Source organism: Geotrypetes seraphini, chromosome 6 (assembly GCF_902459505.1).
Source record: "Geotrypetes seraphini chromosome 6, aGeoSer1.1, whole genome shotgun sequence".
NCBI classification, from domain to species: domain Eukaryota; kingdom Metazoa; phylum Chordata; class Amphibia; order Gymnophiona; family Dermophiidae; genus Geotrypetes; species Geotrypetes seraphini.
This window is the reverse complement of record NC_047089.1, coordinates 188,133,338-188,157,313: the sequence shown is the minus strand read 5'-3', so window position 1 is coordinate 188,157,313 and position 23,976 is coordinate 188,133,338. Positions and strand designations below refer to the sequence as shown.

Here is a 23,976-nt window from a genome sequence, read left to right as displayed (position 1 = left end):
GGCTTTGACAACAGCAGTATTACTCCAGTCTGTCTCCCACTGCTCCACTGTCCCTGTCCTGGACTTGAGTTCCTTACTGTCTTGCATACGGGCATCATGTGTCCCTCTCACTCAGATTGCCCTGTCCTACTGGTTCTGTTTATTTCTTGATGGCCTGTGGTTTCTATCTTTAGAACCCCACATACAGGAGAAGAGTCTTCCCAGAGTTCCACAGGACACGAAGGAGGAAGTGAGACGGCAAGAGTGGCATGGTATGTAGCCTTCTGCCAGGGTGTTCAGGGGGCAAGTAAGAGGTCAGGGAAACAAATACCTTTGCTGCTAGCATGGAAATGTTCTATTTTTTTTGGGAAGTTTCACAACCTCTGTATGTAGTGAAAGAACCTAAAACATGCAAATGCAATGTTAATAGTCATTGCATAGAGCTGTTGTGACCTACAGAGTAGCAGATTTCCCTGGGATGAATGAGTTGCCTCATCTGTTGGTTTTACTCGAAGAGGACAGCGTGCATGTGTCTATATCCCCAAGAGGTCAGAAGACATGGATGCCTCTTGTGTCCAGCCAGGGTGAAGGGCCTGCTGCTCTGTGAGGATGGTCAGTTTAGTGTGTGAGAAATTCCAGTGCCTTTAGTTCTGGGATATTTCCCTATTCTCTTGGACTGATGATTTAATTTATTCTGCCCAAACCTAAAACAGAGAACCAGGCAGCATTTACCCTGCACTGAAAATACTGTGAAATAAAGGGGTTGATATTCAAAGTGATTTAAGCAGTCAGGAGAGGTTCCTGATTGGTTTAAACTTTTTATGCAGGGCTATCCATTTGTTTTCAGCAGCACTTCAATGGCACTAACCAGTTAATAACGGCAAAATATCTTTTTTTTTTTTTTTAATCTTTATTCATTTTCAAATCAAACAATAAGTGCACAAAAATAAATCACAAAAGTAATTTCCATATAGCACTATAATATCTAACACATAAAATCTAATAATGTAAAATCCCCATCCACCCACCCTTCATCACATTCTCAACAAAAATAGAATATACTATATTATACAACATATTCTCACATATCGTATTAAATTACATCCCAAATCCACCCTCCCCCTTGAGTGTGCTAGATATAACTAAAAATGAAAAAGATAAGGAACAGGAAAGAAAATTATGTCTATTCATCACAATACTTTTCCAATGGCCCCCATATCTTTACAAAGTTATTATATGTCCCTTTTTGTACCGCTATTGCTCTTTCCATCTTAAAAATGTGGCATAACGAATTCCACCAGAATGTGTAATTAAGATTCTTGTGATTTTTCCAATTATTGGTAATATGTTGAATGGCAACCCCTGTCATAACTAATAAAAGTTTATTATTATGTGATGATATTTGACTTTTCTTTCTCATAGCCATTCCAAATAAAATTGTATCACATGGTTTTCCAATAAAGAGTTTACTTGAGTCCAGATTGAATTCCAAAATAACTTGATGAAGGGACAATAATAAAGTAGATAATCTAATGTCCCTGGTTCCAGATTACAATGCCAGCATCTATTAGACTTAGAGCTATCTAATTTTTGTAAACGAACAGGGGTCCAAAACGCTCTATGCAACAAAAAGAACCAAGTTTGCCTCCTAGATGCTGACACTGTACATCTCATCCTCCAAGACCAAATTCGTGGCCATTGAGATGCAGAAATCTGATGCTTAATCTCAATGCTCCAAATGTCTCTGAGACCACAATTTGGTTTTTTATTCAAATATCTAGATAGTAATTTAAACCACAATGCGGCTTGATGTCCTAGGACAGTGATGGCTAACCTTTTTGAGCCCGAGTGCCCAAACTGCCACACAAAACCAAAGAATTTCCTCAAAGTGCCAGCATGTCAATTAAACCTTAATAACAAGATTTTAGTATCTAAAAACTCTTTATAAAGTGGCCTGAACTATGTAACATCATTTTTAAAGGTTGGAATCTTTGTATTGTCAGAGAATCAATTTGATTCACAATCCTTTGGTTTTCATTTCAATTTATTGGCAATTTATAATGTTTTAATGATTTCATTCAATTTAATGAATTTAGGAAGAATTTGATTCAGTTACACAATATATTTTAAATGTATTATTCACATAACATGTCAAATGTATCCTGAGTAAAAAAAAAGATAAACTTCTTAAAACTGTTAACTGTGTCAAGACTCGGTGTGCATTCCCAAAGAGTCTATACATGTTTTTTTGTAAAATTTACAATCAAATTAGAAAATAGTTAAATCATTACATTTCTAATAATATAATGTAAAGAAAACAAAAGAGCTTTCAATTAAACCAACCGTTTTTATTGGAAATTCCAGATTGGAATACAACAGGGCCATGTAAAGTCCCTTTTTTAAATAACATCTTTAAATAATATTTAAATAACTTAGAAAGTGTCTTAACTGCAAACTGAAAACACTGCTTCATGTAAACATATGCATTGGGCATGCTCTGAAAAAAATTAATGTGATTTTTGTTGTTGCATGCATGCTGATAACTTGTCAATCCTTGGCTCATAGTGCGTTAATTTCAGAGCAACACATGCAGCACTCATGTCATCCGTTAATCTGTTTCTAGCATCAGATTTTATATGATTCAAAGCCGAAAACAGCTGCTCACAAGCATAGGATGACCCAAACAAAGTAAGAAGAGCAATCCCAAGTGCTTTCATGGACTTAAAATTGTCTGGCAAAGAATTCTACGCTTTTAGGATTTCATTTTCAGAACTGCTAGCAGTGATTTCATTTGTCACCCTTTCACACTCAATACGTTCAAGAGTCATTGAATTTACTTTTCCAGATAGAGCTTTCTTGAAATTCCAGTAGCTCCATTTCCAAATTTTGAATATCCAACCACTGTAAGCAGGAAAGATCAAGATCTTCAAATGTGGACTTTTCTGGGGAAGTTATAAATGAAAGGGTTGTCTCCATCTTACGGAACTGAGAAAATCTTTTACTAAAATTCTCCTTTGCTTCGGCTACAATGGTGGAATATGCTTTGTGGATTTCCTGGTGTTTTTTATGACTGTCCACAAATGTTGTAGAATTATCCAAATGTACTTTTAGGTTGGGAAAATATTTTAGCTGTCCACTCTCAAGGTCTTTTTCAAAAACATGCAATTTTCTCTCAAAAGCTTTGAAGTCACTAAACATGCTTTCTGCTGTTTTTCCCATGCCTTGTAATTTTTTGTTTAGTACATTAAAGTGGTTAGTAAAATCTGTAAAGATCATGAGGTTGGTAAGCCAGGCCATGTTGGTGAGTTGAGGATAGTCTTCCCCCTTTTCGTTCATAAATAGCCTAACTTCTTCCAAGCAGGCCACAAATCTCTCTAACACTCGTCCTCTGCTCAGCCACCGGACATTATTGTACATCAGTAAAGTGTTATATTGTGCCTGAACCTCATCAAGAAGGGCTTGAAATTGTCGAAAATTAAGAGCACGCGCCATGATGAAGTTCACCATTTTTGTTACATCTTTGAGGACATCGTCAAGTTTTTTGCTGCTTTCTTTGGCGCAGAGAGCCTCTTGATGTATTATGCAGTGAAATTGAATCAGTGGATGTTTTGCTTCCTTAGCAAAGAAATGAATGAATCCTGATGTTGTCCCCACCATGCTAGGTGCTCCATCGCTAGTAACTGAAACTACTTTTTCTGGACTTATGTCTAGTGATGAAAAAGCCTCCATCACAGCATTGTGGATATCTATCCCTTGTGTTCTTCCAGGCAAAGACAGCAGTTTTACCAGCTCTTCTCTCATGATGTCACCAGTAGCATAACGCAAAATGAGCGCTAGTCTTGCATGGTTAGGTAATATCTGTACTTTCATCCAAGCACATGGAGTAGAAGGGTGCTTTTTGTAAGTCGCAAGTAAGCTGTTGACTAACATCAGCAGCCATTCGCAGAACCCTATCTTTTGCAGTATTTCTGCTTAGCGGCATCTCAGAGATGCGCTGCACAATTTTATCCTTGTTTTGGAAATCATGGAAGAGTGAATTACTCCCAGCCAAAATTGCCTTTTTGATAAAATCTCCATCAGAGAGGGGCTTACCATGTTTTGCCATGCACAGTGAAATTTGAAAGCTGGCAACTGTAAGATGATTAGTTTTTGAAAGATAGTTGCTAAAACTAAGAGACTGGGAGTGATATTTCTTTAATTTTCCTACAAGGAACTCTTTTCTTTGAGCTAAACCAAGTTCAGCAACACTGTTATGGTTGGTCTCAAAGTGACGTTTGACACTTGATGTGCGAGACACAACACTTTCATTACACATAATACACAATACTTTCCCACTGCGTTCAATCACTCCATATGTACTCTGTCCAGGCCTCTTGGAATGGTCTTCCACTATCTGTTTTTGCTTTTTTTGCTGTACTCATTTTCTTTGTTCAAGACTTCAAGTCTACAAAAAGATAAAATTTGTATAATAAAAAAAATCTAATATACAAATCCGTCCCCATAAAAAAATATGTGATTGGGGAATTTTACTAATTGTAGACATCCGTTTTGGTCAAAAAATATACTGTCCGGGTGAAAACCGGACTTGTGCAACCTGAGTGTATGGGAGAAGGACTTTTATTTTTCATTATTGGAGCCTTTGTTATTTTATTATGATGTTTACAAAAGCACTGTGAAGGGCCACATATACACTTTACTGTTTTTTGCTATATTGAGTTTTCCATAAGGTACAGCACAGAGGATTAGTGTGTTGGTTGTTCACAGAGAGCCCAGCTTACTGAACTTCTCTATGCAATCATCATAAGCAGCTTTTTTATTTCCTCGAATTTAGCATGTCTCCCATGGAAGATACAGAGGTTTTTACAGAGGAGCACATTATTAGACACATTAACTTCCCCCCATATCCTCACCTCTCTAGCATGGGAGCACTAGGAACTGTTCCTGATTACAGATGTCACATGTGGAGTCACACTACAGCCTCACTGAGTTCCTGTGACAGACTCAGTGTGAAGCTTCTCTTCCTCCCCCCACTTCCCCTTCACTGCCTGGTTCATAGGATACTAAGGGGAAGACAGGCAGGCTAAACATCCACTCACAGGACTGCAGCCCTCCCTCCCTCCCTCCGACGTTTGCGCTTACGTTGGGAATACTTCCGTTCGGCTCTGTACTGCAGGCAGGGTAGGTAAGGAGGAGTAGCCTCGCGGCTCGAGTGGCTACCAAGGGAGGGGGGCGGTCCGCCCCGCCCCGTGTGCAGCACAGCCGGCCAGGTCCCCTTATTTTTGTGGCGCTAACCCGACCGACCGACAACAGCCCTGGTCCAACAAACCTCCCTGCCCTTAACCGCGAATCTAAATTTCCTTCTTACAGCTGCTGTAAGAAGGTAATTTAGATTCGCGGTGCCTTCATTTCTAACAATGAATTGATTTAAACAGCCACATTTTTTTAAGCTTGTTTCTGGAAGTCAGCCTTCAGCTCTCAGAATGGAAAAACACTCTTGCAGAACTGTGCTGTCTGACCTGCTAATAATACACAGCATCATAAGGAAGAAAGCCTAATGACCCGGGAAGAGGGGAGGAAATAGCCAGCCACAGATCTAACTGGGAACACAGATAATGAGTTGAAACATACCTGAGTTGAAACATCTTTACACATGTTTTGGACCAGTAGCCCACAGAACGCTATTTTATTTTTAAACTTTTATATACAATCTTCAAGAAACATGAAACAGAAATGAATTGCAATGTACAGAACAAATCATCCTCTAAAAATACTCATTAAAAAATATTTCATTATGAGAGCCATAAGTTTACAATCGAGAGATTTAAAATTTAAAGTCAAAAAGAGATTAAAAGAAATGAAGAAAAAAAGCTTAAGAATGAAGCATAATTCGAAACATAAAACAGATTACATCAAGTTCTGATGTATTATAAAGACATTCCCCAGTACAAGCTCAACATATTAATCATCTTGGTTAGTCAAGATAGTTCAAAAAATACATAAGAGAGATCTCTGTACATCCCTATAGACTTGCAAGGAAATTTTTTTTAAAACAGTTCTCCCAGCTGCCAAACTAAAGGCCTCATCCATAAAAACTGCTTTTGGTTGGGGTTTTGTTTTTTTTGTTTTTTTCCCCTGTGGTTTTAGCAACAACAGGACAAACTTGAATCTTTAAACCAAGAAACAAAGCCTCACAATTCCTAAAATAATTTTAAACCAGTTCTAATCGTGGCCTGGTGTAAAAAGTCACATTTAGTACTCAGCTCATCTAGAACAGTGTTCTTCAACCGCCTGTCTGCGGACCGGTGTTGGTCCGCAAAAATTTCCTGCTGGTCCATGAAGAATTAGTGTCCCCTGTAAGCGTGTGTCCATCTTCCTTCCAGCTTGGCTGCTCCTTATTTACAGCGCCTGCTGCACTTCTTTGCCTGGACAGCGCACAGTGGCTCTTGCACGCTGCATTTGGCTGACCCGGACCCAGGTCAGCAGTATGCAGCGTGCAAGAGCCACTGTGTGGTGTCCTGACAAACAAGTGCAGCTGGCGCTGAAGATAACATGCAGCCAAGCCAGAAGAAAGATGGGCACACTCTTGCAGGGGACACTGATCCGGCTTTGGCAGAGGGGGGCATGCCCAGCTGGACGGCCATGAACAAGTAAGGGAAAGAAGGGATAATGTGGCACAAAGGGAGAAAGGTAGGGAGGAGTGCGTTGGGACATGGGAGGGGCATTCATTTGGGACAAAGGTTGGAAGGCAGGTAGGGGGGAACATGAACTCGGGACACAAGGAAGGGAGGAGGCATGAACTTGGGACACAAGGGAGGGGATAGAAAGGGAGAATTGTTGGGGATGAGTGTGTAAGTGAGAAGGAAAGATGGTGCACATGGGAAAAGGAAGAAAGAGGAAAATTGTTGGGCATAGAGAGAGAGAAAGAGAGGAGTGAGGTAGGTCAATCTATGTTCGAGGGTTCCAGATTTTTGCCATAGTCTTTCTGCTTTTCTTAGATCCTTCTTTAATAGCAGCAGTTCTGGATCGAACCAGCCCTCGTTGTTAGTGGTTCTTATTCTGCGGGTTTTAATGGGAGCAATCTCGTTTAGTATGGTAGTACTATCCTTGGTCCAGGCGGCCATGAGTTGATCTATTTCTTCGGTTGGAGTGGAGTTAATTTTGAAACGAGACCAAAATTCTGTTGGGTCAATCTTTCCTCTGGTAGTGTGGGTTTTGGTAGTTCAAGTATTAATGTTTTTGGTGGGTTTGTGTTGGCATCCAATGGTGAAGGTACACAGACGGTGGTCAGACCAAAGAGAGTCTGACCAGTTGCCTTGTTTCCAGTAAAAAGTGGGATTTGTTAGTTCCTTGGAGGAGAGAGTCACCAGGTCTAACTGATGACCTCTTTGGTGGGTTTTGATAGGGGCTATGACAAACACCCCCCTATCAAAACCCACCAAAGAGGTCATCAGTTAGACCTAGTGACTCTCTCCTCCAAGGAACTAACAAATCCCACTTTTTACTGGAAACAAGGCAACTGGTCAGACTCTCTTTGGTCTGACCACCGTCTGTGTACCTTCACCATTGGATGCCAACACAAACCCACCAAAAACAAACTACCAAAACTACCACACTACCAGAGGAAAGATTGACCCAACAGAATTTTGGTCTCGTTTTGAAATTAACTCCACTCCAACTGAAGAAATAGATCAACTCATGGTCGCCTGGACCAAGGATAGTACTACCATACTAAATGAGATTGCTCCCATTAAAACCCGCAGAATAAGAACCACTAACAACGAGGGCTGGTTCGATCCAGAACTGCTGCTATTAAAGAAGGATCTAAGAAAAGCAGAAAGACTATGGCAAAAATCTGGAACCCTCGAACATAGATTGACCTGGAGACAAAAACTAAAAAATTACAAAAACCTCACAAATGAAAAAAGAAAAAATTTCTACTCCCACAAAATCGGTAATATCAAAACCAATAGTAGTAACCTCTTCAAACTGGTTAATGACCTATATAACACCGAGACCCTCACTAATACACATGAAGAATCCACTCTAACGGCCAACACCCTGGCAGACTTCTTCAACTCCAAGATCCAACAACTAAGATCAACACTACCCACTAGGCCCAACCCCCTGGAGTTGTTCCCCATTCTCCCAGACCCGGATATACCTAACCCAGACCCAGGAACCAGAACAGACCTAAGCTGGAAACAATTTGCTACAATCGACTGGCACAACTTTAATACCTACTACGATAAATATTCACACTCCTTCTGCAAATTGGACACATACCCACCAAACATCATGAAAGCTGCCCCGCCCCACCCCACTTCAAAGCAAACATGATAACATGGGTCAATTTCCTTTTATCCATAGGAAACTTCCCTCCTGAGCAAGGTCAGATTATGATCACCCCAATCATAAAAAACGCGAAAGAATCACCAAATTCCCCATCTAACTATAGACAGATCGCAGGCATCCCCCTATTTACCAAAATAGCAGAAGGGTTGGTAAAGACGGAACTCGCCGCATACCTAGAAAAATTTAACATCCTATGCGACTATCAATCAGGCTTCCGCGCAGACCATAGCACTGAAACCATCATAGCCTCTCTTCTGGACCACCTCCACTCGTTCTTTAGTCAAGGCTCAAGTGCCTTGATTATACAACTCGACCTGAGCAGTGCTTTCGACCTGGTCGACCACACCATTCTACTAGAATGCCTGGCTCACATCGGCATCTCCGACCAGGTCCTCAATTGGTCCCAGGGATTCCTTAGAAACAGATCCTACAAGGTTCTCAAGAGCAACTCCCTCTCATACAGCTGGGACAAAACCTGCGGGGTCCCTCAGGGCTCCCCCTTATCACCCACTCTGTTCAATATCTACCTGGCCTCCCTAGGTAACCTCCTACATAACCTCAAGCTCAAATTTTTCATATATGCAGATGATATCACAATAACTATCCCCCTAACCAATTTCTCACAAGAACTACTTGACCACATTACAAACATTCTTAACCAAATTGAACTCTGGATGCTATCCTTCAGACTGAAACTCAATCCCGACAAATCAAAATTCTTCTTAGCCACCCCCAATGACAAAATCAAGGACACTACTATTCAACTGAAAGGAACAACTTACCCCCTCGAACCCACCCTAAAAATTCTGGGAGTCACACTCGACAAAAACTTATCCTTAGAAAACCACACTGACCTCACGGTCAGGAAAAGCTTCTCCGTTCTCTGGAAGCTACGCACCATAAAAAAATACTTCGACGACCCTTCTTTCCACCTACAATCTTCCATCCTCAGCATTCTTGACTACTGCAACATCATTTACCTTAACACCACGAAGAAAACTACTAGGAGACTAAAAATAATCCAAAATACCGCCGTGCGTCTCATCTTCGGCCTAAAGAAATGGGAACATGTCTCCCCCTTTTCCCACCAACTTCACTGGCTGCCTTTCGAATCTAGAGTTATTTTTAAATTCGCTTGCTTCTGCTACAAATCGGTAAATGGTTCTTCTCCAAGTTACATTAATCCTCATTTTAACCGGTACTACTCAAACAAGAAATCCCGTAGAATTCAGCTGTTTGCCTTCCCCTCGCTAAAACTTTGTCACCTCAAAAGATTCCTAGACAAAACCTTCGCCTTCCAAGCAGCCAAGCTGAACTCATGGCTTGCCCAAATGATACTCGAGGCCCCCACTTACCTCGGCTTCAGAAAATCACTTAAAACTTACCTTTTTAGTGAACATGACCCCTAAGGAACCCCCATTTTTCATTACTCTTCGACCCCCTAATTCGCCCCCTGCTCTTACCCTCCTCCACGATAGCTCCTCTTTTCCCGACCTCCCCCAATCTCCCTCCCTCCTCTATAAAGTTCGGTTAAATTTGTTATATAGCTGATAAATTGCTGTAAATCTGCTGTCAACGCAGATCCTAATCTAACTGATGTAAACCGCCTAGAACTCGCTAGGTATGGCGGTATATAAGAATAAAATTATTATTATTATTATACATGGGGAAGAGAAGGATGAGAGGGAGAAATATTGGATATGGTGGTGGAGAGGGAACAGAGGGACAGATTGAAAGGGATGCAAGGGGGGAATGTTGGACATAGTGATGGAGGGAGAGATGTGGCATGGTGCTGGAGAGGGGTGATAGAAGGAGAAAGGTTAGGCATGGGACTGGTGGGCAATATTGAAAAATGCTGCACATGATCCGGGGGATGAAAGAGGGAAAAATGTTGGATATGGCAGTAGAGGGAGTGGGAGAGTTGCACCATGGATCTCTCTCTCTTTCTTTCCTCACTATCTGTACAAGGGATGGAGACAGGGACTGAGTTCAAAACAAAACTCCTTTGGCTCGGCCCAAAATTAGACCATTTACCCTCCTCCATCCCATTGTCCTCCGGCTCCTCACTACAGCTTGAGTTTTCAAGCAAAGTTCTGGGTGTCACCTTGGACTCTTCTCTATCCTTCAACGACCATCTCCAATCCTTGGAAAAAAAAATGCTTCTTCAGCCTTCACATGCTAAGGAAAGTCAGACCCTATTTTCATCAAAAACACTTTGCAGTCCTAGTACAATCCATCATCCTTTCCAGATTGGACTATTGCAATTCTATCTACCTCAGCCTAACCAAGAAAAGCCTCCATAGACTTCAGTGGATTCAGAACGCCGCGGCTAAGCTTATTTTCGCGAAAAGCAAATTTGATCACGTCTCGCCACTCCTGTCTAAGCTTCATTGGCTCCCAGTAATCCCCAGGATCCACTTCAAATGTGCGTGCCTAGCCTTCAAGATCCTACATGGCATCCTTCCTGCCGTTATCCCTCTATTCTGGAACTCCTCAACTCCTACCTCCTCCAGATCCTCCCAAACTCTTAAACTATCCTTCCCTTCCACAAAAGGTATTTCTCATGTAGGCAAACTTGGGTCATCCCTCCCCTTTAGAATCACTGAGCTCTGGAATAACCTTACCTCCCCGCTCCGAACCTCAAGCTCCCTCCAACTTTTCCGTAAACACCTAAAAACCTGGCTATTCTCAAAACTGTAACACTTCCCCCCCTCTTAGGCCTCTCCCACCCATCCTCACCCTTTTACACCTAATCCTTAAACCCTCCACTGGAGTTCCTCTCTCATCCTATTTCCTGTAAACCGTGCAGAGCTCTGCGTCTACGGAGATGGTGTGGTATATAAACCCAAGGTTTAGTTTAGTTTAGTTTAGTTCACAGGGACTGGATGGGAACCGAGCTGTGGGGATGGGGCAAAGATGGGTTTTTTAATTTCAGTCTTAGTAGTTTGCCGGTCCACAAAATAATTATTTTATTTCCGCCGGTCCATAGGTGTAAAAAAGTTGAAGAACACTGATCTAGAGTACATGATTTTGTTTTCTGTTGTATTGAATTTGGCCTCATTAATGACAGTTTGCTTTTTGATTCTTAAATACTTCTAGCTGAGGAAGTAAGCCTCCTTTGTCAATGTTAGATTTTAATAAGGAATGATTGGATCAGATTCGTGGAGTTATGGAAAAAGAAGATACTAAACTTTTACCTTCCTGATCCAGTGATGATAAAATTAGGTCAAGATATCCTTCTAATGGGTTAATGCAAAGTTCAGCTACATTAATCCCAAATCCTGAATAGCCTTTATGGCAGGTATGTGGAGATCCTTAAGATTTTCCAAATGCAAACTGAAATCATCCAGCACTAGCATCTGCAGGTACTGAAGAGGGTATTGGGTGGGATGTGCCATTGAACTCACTGGATGAGTTTTCAACAGTACTTGAATGAATGTATTTTCCCATTAACCATCTCTTTAGAGCACAGTGTGATTATTTTTTCCTACCTCGGTAGTTCTCTTTCTCGTTTTCATCATTGAGGTGTTTTTTTTTACCTCTCAAGATTTTGTGATATAATTACCGTATTTTTTGTTCTATAAGACGCACCCCCCTATAGAGGAGGAAAACCCAAGGAAAATTAATTCTGCCCACTGCCCTGCTCTGTACCTTATCCCCCATCTGGTGGTCTAGTGGTAGGTCGGGACAAGGTAGGTCTAGTGGTAGGCAGCCCACCCCCCACCACCCAGGCAGGTCTAGTGGTAGGCAGCCCCCAATACCTTTTTTTACGTTCGTTGGTCCAGCGCTGTATCGGCAGGAGCTTTCTGCGGTTTTGCCCCTCCCTCGCTGGACGGCTGTCCTCTCTTCCAGCAGAGCAGCGCACAAGGCAGGCGTGACCTTTTCGCATTCTTGCCTGGTCCCGCACCGCTCCCTGAATGGCTGCCATCAGTTCTTGCAAGGGAAGGGCAGGCGTGTGGAAAGCTCCTGCCAATACAGCACTGGACCAACAGAAGTTAAAAAAAAAAAAAAAAAAGGTACCGGGGGAGGGGAGGGATTCACTCCATAAGACGCACCCTTATTTTCACCCACTTTTTTGGGGGGGAAAAAGTGTGTCTTATGGAACAAAAAATACAGTATGTAAATCAAATCGAGCTCCTATTTTTAGGCGATGATTCGGTGTATAAGACTAAGAATTAGATTAGATCAGATTAATGTAGAATAGTGGTTCTCAAACCTGTCCTGGGGGACCCCCAGCCAGTCAGGTTTTCAAGATATCCCTAATGAATATGCATGAGAGAGATTTGCATACCTGTCACTTCCATTATATACAAATCTCTCTCATGCATATTCATTAGGGATGTCTTGAAAACCTGACTGGCTGGGGGTCCCCCAGGACAGGTTTGGGAACCACTAATGTAGAAGGTTTGTGGTGGTTCTGCTGTTATCTGAATGTGGTTTCTCTCATTTCTGTGCTATCACTTCGGCTTATACTTTCATGTTGGTGTCCAACAAGGTTGCTGATATTATTTATTTGTATGCTAAGCTCTGGTTAATGTACCCCCCTTTTTTCCTTCTACTTGTCCCTGCTTCTCCACTCTCCAGATGCACAACCCAGTCAGCCTATCCATAGTAAGCCCCAAGAAGAGAATTTGTATGAGGTGACACCTGACTATCCTGATATCTATGAGGACACCATGGGGGTAGGTATCTGTGTGCATGAGGAAAGGCTGTGGGGACTGAGAATAAGGATGTCTGGGCATTTAGAGGGTGGGAAGCTCTTTTTGCAGGGAAAAGAAGAGTGACTCCTGGGAATAGAGCTGTCTTGCACAAGAAGAAGTAGGATCTAAAAGGGCAGGAAATTAGTATTTAATTTTAATGATGTGCTTGATATTCACAGGAATCCTGGAGTGAAGTACAATCAGTAGAATAATACATGAAATATAGTACAAATAATAATACATTAAAAATAGAAAAGAGTAATGTTTTCAAGCCCTTCCTAAAAGATCTATAAGAACATAAGAGTTGCCATACTGGAACAGACTAAAGGTCCATCAAGCCCAGTATCCTGTTTCCAACAGTGGCCAACCTAGGTTACAAGTATATGGCAAGATCCCAAGAAGAAAACCAGATTTTATGCTGCTTATCCTAGGAATAAGCAGTTGATTTCCCCAAGCCATCTTAACAATGGTTTGTGGACTTCTCTTTTAAGAAATTATCCGAACCTCCTAAGCTAACCACATTCTCTGGCAACAAATTCCAGATTTTAATTACCCGTTGAGCGAAGAAATATTTTCTCCAGTTTTTTAAAATCTACTATTAGTAGCTTCATCACTATAATTCTTCCCTAAAAGCAGCTGGTAAACAATTCTAGAGATAGGGGACTCTGCAAATAAAAGCAGAATACCCTTAGTTTGCAGATGAATGACAGATAATAGCAGTACAACCAAAAAACCTTATTGAGAGGGATGTATTTGCCTATCAGGAACATAATCTGGGAACACTGAAGAAAGATAATCGAGCAAAACCATGCATAGCTTTTAAAACAAGATACAGTATATTGAACTGTATGTCTTTGAACTTGAAGTTGATGCATGATCCCTTACTGCAGCTCCAATCAAGATCATCACTGTGATATTCTGGGTGATCTGTAAATAAGCCAACTGATGCTTAATATAAGAGTTACAGTAGTCCAATTTGGCCAACACTAGAGAATAAGTGACTGATACAAGATCTTGAATAGGCAAATAAGCACATAGGTGACAAGGAAAACACCGGCTGAAATCTGAGCATCCAAAACACAAGCAAATATCCTAAAGAGTGTACAGTATTACAACGGGGAACAGGTGGAAAAAGCATGTGCAGCATGGCTCATGGAATTCTTTCCAACCCCTCTGCATATGGGTGTGTGTCTATGCCTGTATAGAGAGGGGTGTACATGTTTGTGTGTCTGTCTTTGATCAAGAGAGGAGATGAGAGGGGAAGGCAGTTTGAAAAGTTGAGTTCCCTAACTCAAATTCCCATAGAAATGCATTGGGCCATATTTTTGGGGAGTTCTTTTCTCTGGAATCATTTTCCAAGCTTGCTGTGTTTTTAATATTATTTTTTCTACATGGCAAGTTTTCATTTCAGTCCATTAATTATTTTTGGCTGTAGAAGCTGAAATACATTGGGCCGTTATTGGGGGCAGCGAGGAGGGGGAGGCTTATACTGTCTCTGAAACCCCCAGTCCAATTTGATCCATATTTTAGCTTGTGTCATTTTGCTGATTTGTTTTCCTTGTTGCCAGGTTTCATCCCATTCTGTTAAATTTTCAGAGAATTATTTTGCTCCTAGATGGACAAACAAACAGACATTCTCAACCCTAATTCTTTCCAACTAATGTTGGTTATGAAAGAATAATAATAGCCCCAGAAGGAGACAGTGATGGGGAACAATAAACCTTTTCACCCATCGTCAAACTCACCTTCATTTTATTCTCCTGAAACCAAGACAGAATATTCTTCAAGCAAGCAATTAACCAGTATAGATAATCCAGTTAACTATCATCCATTACTGACATTTACTGAATGTCATCTGCAGAAACATAGTGCAGAAGCTGAGCTTGTTTTCTCTCTGTACGGGGGATGGGGGACTGGGGACAGGAACGTCTGTTTGCCCAAGAAGGATCAGTCACAGAGAAGGTTGGGGGTTAGGTATCTCTCTAGGGACAGGAAAATACCTCCTGTATCTGAATGTAACTTACTAGAGCTACAACGGAAAAAGGTGTGAGCTAAATCCCAAATCCCTTTTCTTCCTTCTTTCTCTGCAAGGGAAGGAAGACTTGGGCAGGGGTTGGGGTTGGTGGTAGGAAGCTGTGGTTTACCTTCATTTTATACAGTCATGCTAGGAGGAATATAAGAGTGTGTGTGAGTTTTTGTATATTGTGTGCATTAATATATGTCTGTGAGCCCCGATTTATTGGACAGAAAAAGCATATTGGAGTTACATTTCTGCTCTTGTCTCTATACTGGAGATTGAAGCATTGGTCCTCTTAGAAACAGAGATTTAACATCGGTACAGAATTTGTAGTAAGTGGATTATCAAGGGAAAGATCTCTCCACACCCCCTGCTTCCCAAAATATACTGAAGAAACCCAGCCCCTTCTCTATCCTTACTTATGCAGTAGTGGAAAAAAGGCCTTAAGGCTAGATGCATTAAAGTCGGTGATCGTCGCTAAACCTGTTTTCACAGTTTTAGCGATGATCGCTTTTACTGACCCGATGCACAAAACAATGCACCGTGGATTTTTCCCCTCGATCGCCCATTTTCTGATCTGGCCATGCAAATTAGTTAAAAACCCATGCAAAGTAGCCAAGTGATTGATGCACAACATCGCTTGGCTATGCAATAAAACAAAACAGGGATTTTATTTATCGGATTGGTCTAGTTTACCGACAGGTCTGCCTGTTTTTGGGGTTTTTTTCAATGGGGCAGATTGTGCATGTGTAACACACAACATCTGTGCCATAAAAAAAAAAAAGGCCCTAAGAGCAGTGACAGGAGGCTGGTTCCCATGTCACTGCTGTTAAGGCTCTGCGCATGTGTCAAATAGTTTACTGTGCAGATTGTTTGCATGCAGACTTGGTAGTGCATCGATCGCTCGGCCAGAATCAATCAGAGAATCAGCCAACAGTGATCCAGTCGGTATTACTGACTGACTTTAGTGCAACAAGCCCTTATCCCTTTTCACCCTGGCACACTGTCCTGTCCCTAGCAAACTGAATGTCAAGCCTTTGTTGCCAGACCTGGATTAATAAGTTGTATTTTTTTTTTCTTTCTTCTCTGTGTCTGGCCTCTGCCTGTCTCCTACTCATGGGCTTTTTTTTTTCTCATTGTCACCTTTTTCCCTCTTTGACAACATTTCTCTTTTATTTCCCTCTGCCTTTTCTCCCTTTCTTTGTGCTAATTCTCTTGCTATGTTCCCCTCTCCTCCATCCCTGCTTTGTCCTCTCCCTTTTGTTTTTTTTCCTTTTTTTCTATTCTCTTTTTCCTTAAAGATGCAGCATCCTGAAGCCACCTATGAAATCACCTCAGATTTGCATCAGAATCAGGATCAAGCAGACAAGGGACTCTGTGCACGGGCGCTATACGACTATCAAGCAGGTAGGTTCCTATCATACATTTTACAAAAAGTAAACATTAAAAGGGTAAGTCTGTAATAAGGCACCTGGTAAGAGCCTATTCTGGGACAGACTGTAGGTGTCTTCCCTCCTTTTTATAGAATACTAGCTTAACAGGGTTCTTAAGGTCTCTGCTTGACCTTCTATTCAAGCATATCCTTAGAGGTATACCTGTAGCTGTATGGAGGATGTCTTCTATTAGAAACAGAAACATGATGGCAGATAAAGGCCAAATGGCCCATCCAGTCTGCCCATCCCCAGCATCCACTATCTCCTCCTCTCCATAAGAAATCCCATGTGCCTGTCCCCCTCTTTCTTGAATTCTGACAGTCTTTGTCTCCACCACCTCTACCAGAAGACTATTCCATGCATCTACCACCCTTTTAACTGATTAGTGAGGCCCTTAAACTGAGTTGACATTCCCAATTGAAGTAGGCAAACACTGATCTAATATAATATAATTCCTATTGTTCTATCCTTATTTGTTCTCTTTCCTATATCAAATTGTAGTTCTTCCCTGATTTCCCCATGAAGTGCACACGTCTATTCCTATATTGTATGTCCCCCTTATTTATTGTACATCGCTTTGTAACCTTTGAAAAAAGCGACTTTATCAAATATGAAATAAACTTGAAACTTTTTATAAAACAGCATTTGCTTAGATTACTCCTGAGCCTGTCACCTCTTAATTTCATCCTATGCCCTCACATTCTAGTATTTCCTTTCAAACGAGACTCGTCTCATGCACATTTATGCCACGTACATATTTAAACATCTTTATATCTCCCCCCTCCCTCCTTTCCTCCAAAGTATACATATTGAAGTCTTTCAAGTCTGTCCCCATATGTCTTATGATAAAGACCACCGACCATTTTAGTAGCCTTCCTCTGGACCGACTTTCAAGTTGGTTGAGATTTGGAATGGAATTCCTGGTTCTATTAGAACGATAGATCAATTGCAATTGTTTCGGAAAACCTAAATAGTTTACCTGCAGAACCTACTAATCGTTAACATTGCAAGATTTACTTTTATGATAGACTAAATTAATTTCTACTATCTTTACTTCTCCTTATTTTATGTATATTCTGGTCTCTTGACTATTTGTAAACCGAGTCGAGCTCCAATGAGAGATGACCCGGTATATAAACTGAAGACTAGATTAGATTAGAAGTGATATCAGTAGGCATAATAGTTCTCACAGTTCCAAATATCAGTCACCAACATACAGTAAAAACACTATGCCTCCTTTGTTTAATAGGGAAATAATAATATGAAAAATTCTTCCTGAATAATATAGTATATTGAGAGATTGCTGGAGATGAAATAAATAAATAAAGAATTTGATTAAGTTTATAAGTTAAATTTTTTGTGTGATGGGTCCTCAGTTTTTACAAGTCGATTATGAGGCCCAGCCTGTAACATCGGATTGAGAGTTGTATTAACCCAAATGGGTTATTCAAATGTGAAACATCCCTGGACCCAATATTTTATAGTGAATAAGTGCAAAATCAAGCAACCAAAATCAAAAATTGAAAAATAAATCACCATTCATCTCTCTAATATACTATTGTGCATGTAAATGCTACTGAGTTCAAAAATCTATTTGAGATTCAACTTCCAAATTTCTTCGTTTGATATCCAAAGATCAAGAATCAAAACAGTTCATATAGTTAAAGAAGCAGGTACTTATCCTTGCAAACGTGGAGGTGTCCAATGAGACACATTCAGTCCATAGTTCTTGCTACGATACTGAAACTCTACAGGGCTCCGTTTTGGAGGATCACTCCTTCCTCAGGAGCGGTAGCACTGAACTGGTAGAAGTGAAGAGGAGAGCAAACTTAGCCAAAAGGCAATAGAAACTCAAATGAAAAATGGTGCTGCAGCGTGGAAATGCCCATGTTCTTTCGGCAGATCAAGGAGCAGCGGTTTGATGTCATGGGACGTAATTACATCACTAAGAGGCATAATCGCCTCGTGCTAAATTCAAACAAACAAGAATGTGCTTTATGATGTACATAAACAATAAAAATCAAAATGGAGAATGAAAATTAAGAATTAAATGTATAGCTGAATAAGACCAAAGGGAAATAAAGCAGCTGGGATGCCGCCTCAATGTGGAGTATTTGAGCACTTGGATATGTTGTAAAGCTAAGGGTCAGCCCTGTTAGATGTTATGTCTTTCAGCTTTTTTTTCGGTGATAGGTGGAGGGAGGGGGAATTGTGCTCCTCCCATCATGCCCAGAGGCAAGCATCATCCTATATAATAAAACTCTAAGCGCCACATGCGCACTTAGGGTTTCATGTTCCCTGCTGCTGTGGTGTGTGATCCGTGGCCGGATTCTATTTTAGAATGCAGCAGCAGGGAACACTCTGGAGCTTCCCCCCCTCACTCACTGTGAAAGAAACCGCTGTCGCCACCGCCGTTCCTTCTGCTCCCCTCTTTGGAGTGTCCAGTGCAGGCCAATGGGGTTCCTGGGCAGCTGAACACAGTCTCCAGGCAGCCGCAGCCTCAGCAAACGCCGGTCTTCCTCCCAGCTCAGGTCCAGAGCCTTTCCAGTGTCGTCGTCTTCGCCCCCCCCTCCCCGGCGCATCCAATCCCCCGTTGAGCCTCCCATCCAAACGCGGTCTGGCCGCCCCCCTTCTCTTCCCTTCCCAAGGTCCCGACAAATCTCTTGACTAGCAGCGGCCGCAGCACTCTAAACATGCTGCTTCGCGGCCTTCTACTGCCCTGATTTGCTCTGCCGGTGACGCGGCAGAGGGAATCGCGGGCAGTAGAAGGCCGCGAAGCAGCGTGTTTAGAGTGCTGCGGCCGCAGCTTGAGCCGGGAGGTTTCTGGTCGCCTCACGGTGGGAGGGTCGGATGGGAGGGTAAGTGAGGTCGGCTGCACTTCGGCGGTAGTGGCGGGGGGGAGATGGAAACATACTGCTTTCAAGGGTTCTACTGCACAGGGAAATGGGAGGGAAGGTTAGAAAAATGATAGGTTCTACTGTACAGGGGGGGAGGGAGGGAGGCAGGCAGGCAGGCTGGCTGGCTTTGGGGGTGGGGGGACACTGAGGGCACTAAAGACTTAGGAGGCACTTAGGACATAGGAAGGTGGCACTGGGGGCACTAAGGACATAGGTGGAACTGAGGGCACTAAGGGTATAGGAAGGAAGCACTGAGGGCACTAAGGACATAGGAAGGGGCACTAGGGACATAGGAAGGAGGCACTGAAGGCACTAAGGACATAGGATGGGACACTAAGGACAGGAAGGAGGCACTAGGGGCATAGGATAGGACACTAAGGACATAGGAAGGAGGCACTGAAGGCACTAAGGACATAGGATGGGACACTAAGGACAGGAAGGAGGCACTAGGGGCATAGGATAGGACACTAAGGACATAGGAAGGTGGCACTGGGGGCACTGAGGACATAGGAGGCACTGAGGGCACTAAGGACATAGGAAGGGGCACTAAGGACATAGGAAGGAGGCACTGAGGACATAGGATGGGACACTAATGACAGGAAGGAGGCACTGGGGGCACTAAGGACATAGGAAGGAGGCACTGAGGTCACTAAGGACATAAGATGGGACACTAAGGACATAGGAAAGGGGTCACAGAGAGTCAGGCAGGCATGGCACAACAGAGAAATACAGGCAGGCAGGGGGCCAGGGAGACAGAGACAGAAAGAAAGACAGACAGAGGGCCAGGGAGAGACACAGACAGAAAGAATGACAGACAGCGTACACGGAGAGAGAGAGAAAAAGAAAAAAAAAAGATAGACAGACATCTACTCTAGCACCCGTTAATGTAACGGGCTTAAACACTAGTAAGAACATAAGCAATGCCTCCGCTGGGTCAGACCTGAGGTCCATCGTGCCCAGCAATCCGCTCACGCGGCGGCCCAACAGGTCCAGGACCTGTGCAGTAATCCTCTATCTATACCCCTCTATCCCCTTTTCCAGCAGGAAATTGTCCAATCCTTTCTTAAACCCCAGTACTGTACTCTGCCCTATTACGTCCTCTGGAAGCGCATTCCAGGTGTCCACCACACGTTGGGTAAAAAAAAACTTCCTAACATTCGTTTTGAATCTGTCCCCTTTTAACTTTTCCGAATGCCCTCTTGTTCTTTTATTTTTTGAAAGTTTGAAGAATCTGTCCCTCTCCACTCTCTCTATGCCCTTCATGATCTTGTAAGTCTCTATCATATCCCCTCTAAGTCTCCTCTTCTCCAGGGAAAAGAGACCCAGTTTCTCCAATCTCTCCAATCACCACAAGCTCAGTCACTAAAAACAGCACAGGTGTCTATAAAGGCTAATCATTGAGGAGCACAAAAATACAGGGTCCCAGTTCATTCAAATATCCAAACATAAAACATTAAACATATATGCTTCAAGTCACTATTTTTTAAGAACATAACCTCTTTCAGGATCTCTAGGAGTGGGGGGGAGGGGGAACTAATTTGAACATGTGATGGGCGAGTTACCCATTGATGTGATTACAATACTTATAATGTACTGACAGAAATGAAGATAAGATTCAAGTTAATGCAGTTCCTTGTTTAGTTTATTGCATAAATGAGATTCTAGAGTATTTTAGTTTATCTTGCCGGATGACCTCCAAATTTGGAATAGTGTTACTATAAAGTTTAAGATGGCATTTAAGGAATTATATTATGGTATAAAAACGAATGACCGAGTAGATCAACTGCATATAGGGCTCCTTTTACGAAGGTGTGCTAGCGGTTTTATTGCACGCACCGGATTAGTGCGCACTAGCCGAAAATCTACCTAGTCTGCGTGTTAAGGCCCTAGCGCACCTTCGTAAAAGGAGCCCATAGTGTGTATTGTAAATCTATGGTTACCAATAAAAACTGTTAAACCTTAAACATATGTGTTGCAGAGGCTGTCCCTATGTAATGGGGCCAGCACAAGCACTTAAGCCAGTCATATAGCTGATACGTTAGCTTCTAACGTATCTCTCCTGCTGCGATTGTTACTGGTGCCGATTGTTACAGGTTACCTGCCGCAATCAGCTCAGCAGCCCAATTAGGAACTTATACTTGTTTTGACTTAGCCTAAGTCAAAATGTATAAGTTCCGTCTGGCGAACGTCAAACCTTTTTGGTTATGGCTGTCAGATGACTAAGTCTAGGTCGGCCCATCTCCCACCCTTTCCACTCCTCCAAAAATGTCCCTTTTAGCTCTAAGTGTTCAGAGGCAGGGTAAAGGCCTAAGCTGGTTTTAGATACTAAAACCAGGTTTGATTATCGGTACTTGGATCTGTCTTTTTGATCATCCAAGTATCGACTTAGGCCACTTTTTGAACATTTTTTTTTTTTTTTTAATTATTATGAGCCCCCTAGGTGCCCAAGCTGAGAAAAAAAAAAGCCATTTAAACAATGTTTTTAACTGTTTCAAGGCACCTAAAAAATCAGCTCTGGATTCTCGCCTCCTTAGACACTTTAGGCTACCCAATGCCAATGTGGGCGTGGCTGATGCCAGAAGTGGTGTTAGACGGCCTAAAGCGCTTACAGAGGAGATTCATGATTCATGGCACTGTCACGTGATTGACATGCGATCGGTGGCTGCTTTTAAGGCAGCTGCTGACAACAGTGCTTGTTAGAGAACTTGGGCCTTAATGCCTCCAGCACCCAGAAAATGTACTGAAAAACAGCTCCTTTCTGCTTTCATACAGTTTTAAAAACTCTGTTCTTCTGACATGGATACTGCACAAAAAAAAATGGACTGCCAAGCTCAGGATGTGTCCTTTATGTAACCAATATTATGAGGTTACTTTCTGATGATAACTCCTTAGTTTCATGATATCTGCTCACTGTCTCATGAAATAGTGTATAGAAAGAACACCTCCTGAACACTGTGGTTGATATTCTATAAGCAATAATTAAGTGTGAACATGAAACCTTTTTGTCTTTGTCCATTTGTTTGCCCTTCCTGGGTAATCGGGTCTCTTCTCCTTGGGAACTCTGTGACAAGCTGAGTTGTGTAAGACTAGAGTCTGATTTGTATCTTGGTTGGGGGGCAGGAGACCCTTGACTGGAAAAGGAGTGGGGAGTGGCTACCAGAATTAAGACAAGCTACGAGTTGCAAACTAAGTTTTATAGATGCAGCATAAACAATGGGGTTTTTTTTATCAGCCAGGAAACATGTTAAGGATTTTCAGAAGCAACTTGTAAGGGAAATGTCAAACTTTAGGAGAATCCACAGTCATGTTTATAGATAACACATTTCAGAGGAAAGATTTAGTTAAATTCAAGACTTCATTGTCATACTCATTCTTACCCTACTGTCTCCACCCCTACCAAAGCGGATGATACAGAGATCTCCTTCGACCCTGATAACATCATCTCTGGCATTGAGATGATTGATGAAGGCTGGTGGCGTGGATTTGGCCCTGATGGACACTTCGGAATGTTCCCCGCAAACTATGTAGAGCTGATCCAGTGACCCTCATCACCACCACTTCTGCCAGGAGCAGATCTATGGCAAAAGCAGCAAGAAAAAAATATATACTTTTATCAAATGTGATCGATAATAGAATTTACCAGCATAGAGCATGGTGGGTAAAAAAAAAAAAAAAAAGTAAATTTCCATTAGGAGCTTTTCTGCAAATTGAGCATCACTTTAAAGCTGCCAGTGCTCAAAGAGTGCTGCTATTGAGGAGTACGGGAGGTCACCTTCTTCATTCCCCAGTGGTTGGTGTCTCCCTTTAAATCGAAACTGGCAAAGGATGATGGCCTAGGTGATAGCTTGCAGGAGACATAATCAGTCATGTTTCTAAAATAGCTAACTTGACTTGATTTTTTTTTTGGGGCAGCATAGACATCTATATTGACATTTCACAATATAGTTGTCTATATGCTGCCACAGTGATGTTTATATTCCTAAAATAGATGTTCATGCTGGACATAACTGGCACATGGCCATCCATTTCACATTTTTAAAATAAATAAATGTATTTTAGAACGGGCTCTATTGTCAGCAGATCCTGTCCTAAAATATCAGTGAAACTTCAGACAACCTGACTTAGGCGTTTAAATTCCTGATTCAGATATCTTAAAATGCTGTTCTAGGTCTTGTGGGCAAATTTAGCTTTGAATGGCTGAGTTTAAAATCAAAGTCTGTGGAAATTTTAAATAATTCCTAGAGAGGCTGATTTGATTATGTATATTTCTGTACATTGGATTGTTTCCTATGAATAACTAAGTTCTGAAAGATTATATCATGTTTTGCAGAATGCACAGGCTGGCCAAAATATGCAGGAAAGTTTCTTCCAAGTTTCAGCAATGTACATTATTAAGTTAAGGACAATGTTGCACATCTTCCCTTTGCATTCTCTTACCAAATATTTGGTGGTGGTTCGGGAAGCACAGGGTGTTGAATCTTTGTGGCTAGGCAGTCTAGATGATGCTTTCTCTATTGTGACCAAATTGTTTTTAAAAACTCTAACCCTAAGAATCCTGGGTGTCTCAAGATGGAGAGTAGAACTAGCAATCCCAGACC

The 23,976-nt window shown here is 41.9% G+C and overlaps 1 protein-coding gene across 2 annotated transcripts in view; it reads left to right on the top strand.

Annotated features, from left to right (window-relative positions):
* DBNL (drebrin like) overlaps nt 1-23,976 on the top strand; it is an 83,829-nt gene extending 59,853 nt beyond the window's left edge. For both annotated transcript variants that reach the window (XM_033949076.1, XM_033949077.1), the window contains 4 exons: nt 174-251; nt 12,916-13,013; nt 16,350-16,455; nt 22,781-23,976. In XM_033949076.1, coding sequence (XP_033804967.1) covers nt 174-251; nt 12,916-13,013; nt 16,350-16,455; nt 22,781-22,920 — 422 coding nt within the window. In that variant the 3' untranslated portion in view covers nt 22,921-23,976. The remainder of the gene's footprint in view (nt 1-173; nt 252-12,915; nt 13,014-16,349; nt 16,456-22,780) is intronic.